Consider the following 10,878-nt stretch of genomic DNA (forward strand, 5'->3'; position numbering starts at 1 on the left):
CAGGGCGTCACGCAGAGGTCATTAGAACACAGTGAACCTAACCCATGACTGTATAGTATATACTGTATTTACCCTACTAGTTAGGCACAGGCCTCGGTGCCAGCCAGTAAAGATCTCAGTAAGAACTGAGTGGGAGACTCAAACTTTTGCTCAGTAGGTAAATGTGGCTTCTGAAAGCAAAGCAGTTGTGGCTGCCACTCAGAGGCCACATTTCCCAGCACCCTACAACAACAGATCGAATGAGAGGGGTCCTGCTGCGCAGATTGCACTCCAGCTGCCAATGGTGTCTGCCCGCAGGAAATGGGCATCCAGCAGAGGGCTAAATGGGGTGGACTTTCGTGGAAAGTAAAAACCTTTCTAGGCAATGCATGAACCATGTAGAATTGGACAACCTAGTCAAAAAGCTATTAAAGTAGTATTCAACCATTCCTAAAAAGGTAAAACAAAGTAAGACTGTTTATAGTCAAGTAAAAAACAGAACATTTTGTGCACACATAAGAAGCTTTACATACTTTAGGGAACAGTATGTCCATGTATTTTTCCTCAAATTATGAAATGTAGGCAGCATGTTGGTGTAAGATAGTGAAGGAGCGCAGGTTCTTATAGCCTTGAATAGACACAACTATGAAAAACTATAGGGTGCAAACGTAACTGCGTACCAAGTTACCTTATTTGGTAGTTAATAATTCATTAACAGTTGCAGGAGATCACAAACAGCGACCAAATACTGTAGTATCACCAATTACTTTCATAGAAACAGAAAAAAAAACGCAAACCAAAACTGGACATATTTAAAAACAGTAGAAACAGCGTATCTGGAAATGAGTCACAGACGAGATCTTCTCATACAGCTCCCTCTACAATGCTGTAGTTCCTGAAAAGCCAGATTGGTTTGTAAGGAGTTAAACCGCCAATTGTGAGTACAGAAACTGCGGGTGGTGTGATATAATGGCGACCCTACGCATTTCTTTCTAGCAATTTTACCTCTGGAATTTTTAAAAAAAATAAATAAATAAATAAATAAAAAAAAAAATGCTCTTCGTGGAAATATTTAGGGTATTTAACGTTCCTTAAAGTAGAGCAAACAAAAAAATTGATCTATTATGATATATATTGCCGTTAACAGGGCAGCTTATTTCTTCAACAATGTTCGACTAGCGGAATATACAGGGTGTGGTGTGGCAAGTGCCTTCTCAATCATTATTTTAACAGATATAGACGTTGTGACATTCAAGTAAAAGTCTGAGTGTTTACCCTGCTCTACAACACACCATGTACTTTAGGCTTAAATTAAACTTTAGAATAAAATATTTAAGTGTAATTTGATATGTACTTTGTGGGTAGTTTTTTAAAAAACAAAACAAAACTTGAACTATAATGAGAAGACCTGAACAAGGTCTATCTGCTCCAAACATGAAGTGTTGTTTGTGTATGGAGATGTGAGCTCACTGACCTTGGTATTATCCTGAAAATGTAAACACAGTATGAAGCAGGAGGGTACAGGCCTTGGGATGTTTACCTTTTTAGAATTCATACACAGTGAAAGGTGTGCAAGATAGCGATTGGCACTACTAATTATTTCCTGGCATAAAGCCAACAAGACAAATATGGACTATTCCAGAGGTCTTTTTTTCCATTCTGTTCCTAGACAATTCTGTACCTAGCAAACAGTATAAGCCAAGCCAGCTTGTAATGTGGAAAACAGATCAAATACATCATCCTGAATAACTAAGTGGCGGACGCAGCTGTTTTACCCAGTATGCAGACTCAATGACAGTACCTAAAAATCCATATCAACCATTGCAGTAGAAACACTTACTGACATTCTATGCAAACAAAAAAAAAGTAATGATGGACATGAGATTCAACAGTGGTTTAAAAAGAAAGGTACTAACTTACACAACTAGCTATTATTCAATGTTTTTATGGCACCAATGTGTGGTCAAGTGTGTACTCTGTTTGAAGGAGGCTTGATCTACACACATTCACAGCTGTACCATATTTATTTCTTTATGATGGACTTCAGTTCTCTGGGAATATGAGAAGTATTTCCAACCCTCAGATATCCTTCCCAATTGGGGATTTTCCATTACCCTCACTCAGATTTACTTTGACTGTTCTTCATTCCAACCACATGTAAGAACTGTATTTATTTTTTATTCAATTGAAAAACTAATTGTACGCAGGCAGACTAATCAATAAAGTGACCATTTTTATTTGTAATTAAGGAAAACAACACTTCAGAGTTTGTTTTGACAATATAGAAAATATTGAATGTGTTGTTCAGTGGTTAGAATTTCCAAATAAATCCATTTTGCTTGCATTATTTTAGAAAGTGACAAAAAAAAAAAGGGGGAAGGGGGGGGGGGCGGTGAATACTTCTACATACATACAGCTTTTAGGTTTACCAATTCTCCAAAGATGGATGGCACCTTACTGATCCCATTACACTTCCAGCATGCTGGATTTTTGGCCGAGTCTTCTCTCTCTGTTCCCTTTTCTCTGACCCCGTCTGCTTAGATGGAAATGACAGCAATATTTTTGGGCAAGTTTTTGACCATAGTGAAATGTACACCAGAATCCAGTATTTTGCCTATTCCTACATTTATCTGATCATCCACAACTGGATTATCATTCCACAAAACAAAAGCCACCTCACACACAACTGACAGAGCAGAGCCTAAATTATTCGGTCATAGAAATACAACTTGGTACCAAAAAGGGATCAACTCCACAAAACCAGTCACCTCTGGAGAGAACAATAGTTGATGGTACTAGCATATGTAGTTCCCGCAGACCCGTACAAGGGTATGTATGGGAAGAATGTATATGGACTTATGGTAAGGAAGTAAAGATCGGACAATGCTGGCCCACATGGCCTCCAGGTAATAATGAGAGTCTTGAACTTGCCACTGTCTCAATCTGACCAAATAGGATATAAAAGTGTTCAAGTCTGCATATCTTTTACACCTCTCATATAAGACACTTGGGACAGGTGCTGGGGAAAGACAAAAAACACCTACTTATCACCCATGTTAAAAATAAATCTACAAATGCCCAGAGTTCACAAAGTAAAAGTTAGGGTGAAAAAAAGAGAAGTAAATACCTCAGTATCTTCACCTACTGACTTGCTATTAGCTGTGCTATACATTTTACCTGGGACCCATAGATGCTCTGTCAGATTATAATTGTAAGCATCTCATTACAAATACACCATCAGCCACAATCTGCTCTACTTTGTGTCTCTATTGTGGCACTATGATGCACCATGACTTAACAAGTCAGAAGGGAATAACCTGCCAATTAACAACAGGTAGGTGGAAGAGTGGTAGAAATTCACCAAATGTGAAATGAAATAACAGTTGCTATTTAAGAAGAGCAGCGTTGTGCCAATTTAAAACTGATGGGGGGGGGGGGGGGGGTAGCTAAAAAGGAAAACAAAGAAAACTTGAAAGCTGTAGAACAGTGGATTTTCACAGCATATCCGTATATCACCATGAGCAGTGCGACATTGGAAATGTAATTTACTGGAAGAAGTCTATTATGGTACTGTATAAAGTGGGCATGGAGCTGGCCACAAGTCAGCACATAAAATATCTATTTGTGCGCTAGTGTAAATCCATTTTCAACATTTCACACTTACTAGCCAATTGCTCTTCCTGGTGCAGGAGGAGTCACTTAGTGTTCAAATTTGTTTGGGTTCCAAGGCATTTTCATAAAGCAACAGCAATTATTTACTTTATGGTTTTTGAAAATTCCCTAAATCAAGGAAGGGGTTGCGGAAAATAGATCTCACACATATAAAATAAATTTTTGCAATGATTTGTGCCCTGCTATCTGACTTTCTACCTGGTATATTAAGGAAATAAAACCTGCAATCCTCCTTTCCAAGTTAGACATCAGTGTTACAACAGAAAGATAAAGGATACATTTGTCTCTCAGCTAGGTAACTACTATTACTCAGAGCAGATATAAGAACCAGAACCTCAGATCTACACAAGAAGGTTGAAGACACATTGTAAACAAACACAAGTGATATTGACACAGGTGTTAGCAGCACATAGAGTTAGTTAACAGGCAGAGTTTTTATACACAGAAGGATAGTGGCGCACACTCAGGGCCTGACGCTGAGGTAGAAGCAAAGTAAAAAAAGGAGAAAATTTGCATCTTGGCAAAACCATATTGCATTGAAGGGAGGTAAATTTAAAATGGGGGAACAAATTTATACTTGGAACAGGACATGTCTTAGAACAACTTTAAATTTTTGTGTGAAATAAAGCTATCAAGTATTTGTTTGTTACATGAAAAAGCAGCCAGTATTTTCCTTGTTTGCAAAATAATACATTCATTTTCACCCCTTGCATTGCAACAGGGTTTGTCCAAACTTACTCTTTTATTTCCTTTGCTCCTAACTCAGCATCAGGCCCTCAGTTTTCACATTATACATGCTCCAAGTTCATGTGGTTACCATTAGCTAAACCACTATTTAACCCATCCAGTTGCTTTTAACTTTCTACAATTTGTATTTCAGAACAGTGCGTTCAATTAAAAGGGCTATGGGTTGCAGCAAGGTACAAACATGCCATCACTCAAGTATAGTGACAGTTACAAGCCCCTGAATGGGAGGCATACTAGTACTAATCAGCAACTAAGCCTCATTACTGCGTCCTCCTATATCCTCTGCGCACAATCCCTGCACCATTTCTCCAATTAACCCCTGGTTCAGTCTACGGTGGGTAGGGTACATAATAGCGACGCAGCTAATGTCGGCACTTAACCTGCTGACATGAAAACATAGGCAGGCTAAATGCCGACACCACGTACATTATGCAGACATATCAACAATGTCGTTAGTGTGATTGGCGACATTGACAATGTCGGGGGAATAGCCGCTGGCATTGTGATTGCACTGACGACATTGTCAATCTATCTGCATAATGTACGTGTCAGCATTTAGCCTGATGGCATTTTTATGTTGGCAGGCTAAGTGTCGACATTAGCTCCGCCTGAATTATGACCGCCTGCGGCCTAGTTGCTCACAGTTCCTTAGTATATAGGGCTCAAACACAACATAGTAAAACAGAATCAACACACTCGAGTAAAATTCAGTAGAAAGTGATGCAAAATATATTTAGTTACATGAAATACACATTACATACAGGCACACACAATATTGTCTCCAGCAAGCTACATGTTTTGGCAGGGAATGCATCACAAATATAATTCAAGGAAAATAAGCATTTCCAATTAATAACCAAACTGTGATGATACACAAGTTGCCAACACACAATATTAAATCACACACTGAATAAAAGGGCTAAGGGTTGCAGCAAGGTACAAACATGTTTATCTGCAAGTTTAAACAAGGCAGCTGAATCCTCAATTATACTGTAAAGTGACAAACCTCCAATTATGGTAAGATGTGATATTCCCTAGAGGCAAGCCTTCATACATACACAAAAAAAACAAAAACTTCCAAACCCAACAATAGAGAGGTCCTATTAAAACACATTAAGGATATTAAATCACATTCAAGTGTTTTGCAGCTATGGAAGACACTGTATTAAAAGTGAGAATATATTCAGGACAATAGTAAAATACAGTAAATATTTTAGTAGCAGATATTAGAAATGAACTATGCCATCAGCGCATTTTATCTGCATTATGTTAACACAGTTTCATACACAATTATGTCACTAGAATATGTTGGAGAGACAGTTCAAACATATTTATTCTGTAAAACGATCTCCAGAGCATACAGCATTCTAAATGAAAATCGAATAAAGACAAATGTGTGAAAAAGATCCTTAAAGGATCCATCCTGATCACAGATATGCTGAATAAGAAATACAGCATTAGACAGATTTGGCCAATCGGAGTTCTGAATGAATGACCAGTTCCCATGGGGCTTAAATAGTACAGTTAACCAATGACTAACATTAGCTCTATAGAAAGCAACAGGATTTTCTGACACTCCCAAATTTTAGGATTTGTCACAAACACACACAGCAGATGGTTTAAGATCAAATTATCACCAATTAAAACAGCTGCTTAAATCTGAGTTCATGGGCAGTTCTACCCATCACTTAATGCAGTGGTTCCCAAACTTTTGCAGTTCGCTGCACCCCTAGAGTCTCCAAATTTTTTCAAGGCACCCCTCCAAAATAATTATTGAGCAGTCCTGTTTTAGAAGTAGTTGGGTCAAAAAATTTTAATAAGTATTTAGGTCAGGACAGAAATACTTATTTAGTTGTATGCAAAAATACCCCCTCTGCATCCAGACACTCTGCCCTCAGGCACTCTGCATCCAGACACACTGCCCCCTCTGCCCTCTGTCACGCTGTCCCCCTCCTCTGCCCTCTCTCACGATGCCCCCCCTCCTCTGCCCTCTCTCACGCTGTCCCCTCCTACGCTGTGTCCCCCTCCTCTGCCTCGCTGAACCCCTCCTCTGCCCCGCTGTCGCACTCCTCTGCCCTGCTGTCGCACTCCTCTGCCCCGCTGTCGCACTCCTCTGCCCTGTTGTGCCCCGCTGTCACCCTCCTCTGTCCTGTTGTGCCCCGCTGTCACCCTCCTCTGTCCTGTTGTGCCCCGCTGTCACCCTCCTCTGTCCTGTTGTGCCCCGCTGTCACCCTCTCTGCCCCGCTGTCACCCTCCTCTGTCCTGTTGTGCCCCACTGTCACCCTCTCTGCCCCGCTGTCACCCTCCTCTGTCCTGTTGTGCCCCGCTGTCTCCCTCCTCTGCCCCGCTGTCACCCTCCTCTGTCCTGTTGTGCCCCGCTGTCTCCCTCCTCTGTCCTGTTGTGCCCCGCTGTCACGCTCACTCTCACGCCGCGCGCCAGCCATAGAATAAAAAGAAAGAGCACAGAAACTTACCAATCTGTCGGGCGCCGGGACCCAGCAGACTCCTCTCTCCCGCAGCAGCTTGTTACTGACGTCGATATTCAGTGACAGCTGTGGGAGAGAGGAATCTACTGGGTCCCGGCGCCCGACAGATTGGTAAGTTTCTGTGTTCTTTCTTTTTATCAATGCTTGGCCCGCGGCACCCCAGTGACAGCGCCACAGCACCCCTGGGAGCCGCGGCGCAAAGTTTGGGAACCGCCGACTTAATGTATTCTTCAGGCCTCTGAACTGAGTGAGTGGAGCCAATTCAGTTGAGTGAACAATCTGTTATAAACCCCGGATGATAAAAATCAGCTGCAGTCCAACATCTGGGGTTTCTACTTGTTCAAAAGCAGAAGTCACAGAGGAGGGAACATTGTGGTTCTACTGACTAGGGGAGTTTGGTCTAAAATACTTAAAAAGATAGTAATATATTTTAATGTAAAACTCCTAATTGTACATGACTTCTTAATTATTTAGCACAATAAACCTTGTGCATCCCTAGTATTCTGAAACATGCATCTCAGAACATGTACAGTATTGAATTTGGACACTTACATTTCCTGCATGCAGGAAGCTGAATCAGGATATATAGTTATTTAAGAGGAGGTACAAAGATTTAGAGCAAAACATGTGCTCTGGCAAACATATACTTAAGGGCTGTGACTTCCTGACAAATGAAAAGCAGTGTTCTAAAGCAAGCAAATATACATTCAGTGTAAATTTAAATGTAAATGTTAATGAGGAACCCTGCTCTGATCAAACCATAGTCACCGATCAACTACTCACGCGGTTTTAGAATCCATATTACTAAATCAACTGTCACGATTGAGCAAATCCTCACAATACCATGGTTTCCTTATTAGCAAATCACATTGTACCAAAATGTCCTAATGATACACGCAACAGAAGTATACAAGGTAAGGGCATCAACAATGCTGCAATTAGCTATTTAGATCTCCTATACTGGACCATTACAAGCATCAGGGAACCATCTGTACCAGGTTATTTCAAAATTCCAATAAGATTTTGCCTTGGTAAACCAGCGCTGTGAGGTAGCAATGCCAACCATTGTGCTGCCCATATATTTGTGAATACTAATAGTAGCTATATTACATAAGATTTAAAGTAATTAACTAACCTGACACTGTTCTATTGCTTAGCTTTAACTTTAATATTTTTATACCCAAAAATTAAAAAAAGTGTATGTGTCCCCTACTTGTGGTAGAGGCTTTCACTTGGTGGGATAAACTAATGAGAATGTAGCCTACAGATTCACAAGGAACAGTATCTCAAACACAAGCTGCTCTCAAATATTATAGGCAGTGTCTTATTTCCCATGTGCTAGTAAAAGCTACTTTTATGTTATAATAATATGCACATGATTTTATCAATTCAACATTTCAAGCTATAAAACTTTACATTAACATTAGGACTATACAACAAGAGAAAAGATTTCCTAAAATTAGAACTGTATTTTATAACTTTAAAATACATGATGTATTTGATCTCCGATTGGTAAAGTAAGAGAAAGCTTCAATTAATTTGCCTATATCCCTATTGGTTGCCTGGCAACCAACTGCAGAAACTCCCATTTGAGGCTCAGTTTACAATCAACTGAATCCCAACAAATCACAGCGGAAATACACTCATCTACTGACATAAGGGCAAGCCATTAGTTTTTTTTAGCTACAGACAAACCATAAATAAAGTGCTAAAAAACAGAAACTCATGAAATGCTATGAACAAACACTGTATAAGTGTAAACATAGTCCATAGTAAAACTTACATACAATGCTAGGTAACAAGTTGGTGTACATAAAAAAATAAAGACATTTTGACAGTATAGTTAAAATTCACAAAAACAAATCTGAATATATGGGTTCATTTTCATATCAAACTACAACAGCTCCATTTAGTAAACTTAATTGAAACGCTTAATTTGCAGCCAATTAAGACTCAAATTAAAGCTGAAATAAGTGATTTGAAATCTTAAATATCAGAAATAGCATGTCATAACATTTGGCCAGAGTCTAGAGAAATTCCTTACCAGCAAGATTACATTGTATCACTTTGTACTTTAGTTGTTTATTTGATTAATGCCGACACAAGAAATAGAAAAATTACTTTTTCAAAAACAACATTACATCATCTATTGCATTTGTGAACCTGTTGGGTTAGTTTCAGTCTGTGATATGATATTGTATCTATATACACCCATAAACAAAAATTGTATTTTTCTGCAGCGGTAATACAAAAACAAGTAGTTATTTTCCTAGTGGTCATTGCGGTTATTCTATGTTTTTATGTAAATCAAGGACATGTTTTGCAGTCACAATAGTGTTTACACACCTGTAAACCAACCCATTGTAGTAGAACTACAGTTTTTATATAAATACAAACATCATATCTCTGAACCATGAACATACTCCTCTGGCAATTTCATTTAAAATCTAGAATTTACTTTTAACAATATGCCAAAGCCAGAATGCGCAAACACAGCTCTAGTAAATCCTTGCCCAGACATATGAAGCTGCACTGTTCTCCCCACCCATATGCATAGAGATTTATCTAGACTACAATGCAATTTCTTTGCTGTACCAAGCTCTGTTAAAAGCTGCTCAGACTGGCTGAGCATTTAAATCGCAACCAATAGGTGACAAAACACAAATGATACCCCATAATATGCAGAACACAGTCCTGTATCACTGCAGATTCAAGAGGGGGTGGGGGATTGCTGTCACTCAAGTATGGCGACAATTACAAGCCCCTGAATGGGAGGCATACCAGGACTAATCAGCAAATAAGCCTCATTACTGCATCCTCCTATATCCTCTGTGCACAAACCCAGCACCATTTCTCTGATTAACCCCTAGTTCCGTCTATGGGATTGATGACAGGAGGGAACCCGGGAACCCCCACCCTTCCCTCCACCTCCTTGTGTCAAACAAACCCCAGCAATGGGTACATACAGGATCTATGTAAATCAAGCAGAGGAGGGCTCCTATATAACACAAAATCAAATAAGATCCACACTGACAGGTTGTGGATCACTGAAAAGCATCATCCACACAACCCACCACCTGCCCGTGACTGGGAGCCATGGGGTGAGCTCTCCACATATATGCACATAGCACTGGCTGGCTGGGGACATGTATGAACACGGCACTGCACATACATATATAGATGTATTCTGCACACGCAGACAGACATGGAGTGTGGCAATGACAGAGACTCCAGCATGGCGAGGGGGACACCTGACAGTAATGACGGCAGGAGGCTTATCTGGGGCCCAGCGGGCCAGGTGCCCTCAGCCCCAACTACCCTCCTCACCCCCCTCCGCAATGCGGCCCTCGCGGCGGAGCGAGCACGGGACGCCCCATACATTCTCACCATGTTTTTCGCTTGGTGCCTCCCTGTCCTTCCCTGCTTGCTGCGTGACTGGCAGGATGAGCCGCGCTGCTATCTCCGCTGGGTATCGAGGCTCCGGCTCTGCAACGAGGACGCTTCAACACTGACCCGCAGCCTCGTACAGTGGGGAGAGGGAACAGCAGCGACGGGAGGCAACGGGCGGGGCGTTGTTGCGTCACTCAGGGTTTGGGCGTGGCCTCCCGCCGTTGTGTCCGGGTACTCTAGCGAAACGTCGCCCCTCCCACAGTAGCGTATTGACGTCATCACGGATCGGTGGGCAAAGGGAGCGGCAGGGCTGCACTGCGTCAACTACAAGTGGCTGAGCGCCATGTTTGTTGAGGGCAGACTGTAGGGCAGAGGTGAGTAACATGATTTTTTTGGGTGTGGAGACAAAAGTTGCATCAGTGAAAACGGTGGGACTTTACTGCTTCACAACAGGTGCAGTGCTTGAGAAACGCTTTAGCTTTGCATTTGTATGGGCAATTGGGTGGGCAAATTCAAAGGGTGAGTGGCACCAAGCATTTTACAATTATTTTGGAGAATATGTTTATGTTGCACAAACATAAGATAAAGTGACTGGTTACACTGG

The 10,878-nt window shown here is 41.0% G+C and overlaps 1 protein-coding gene across 1 annotated transcript in view; it reads right to left on the minus strand.

Moving 5' to 3' along the window:
- PPP3R1 (protein phosphatase 3 regulatory subunit B, alpha) overlaps positions 1-10,484 on the minus strand; it is a 32,543-nt gene extending 22,059 nt beyond the window's left edge. Inside the window, exon 1 of the mRNA XM_075203930.1 lies at positions 10,272-10,484. Coding sequence (XP_075060031.1) covers positions 10,272-10,274 — 3 coding nt within the window. The 5' untranslated portion in view covers positions 10,275-10,484. The remainder of the gene's footprint in view (positions 1-10,271) is intronic.
- Between the last annotated feature and the right edge of the window lie 394 nt (positions 10,485-10,878).

This window comes from Mixophyes fleayi, chromosome 3 (genome assembly GCF_038048845.1).
Source record: "Mixophyes fleayi isolate aMixFle1 chromosome 3, aMixFle1.hap1, whole genome shotgun sequence".
Classification (NCBI taxonomy): Eukaryota; Metazoa; Chordata; class Amphibia; order Anura; family Limnodynastidae; genus Mixophyes; species Mixophyes fleayi.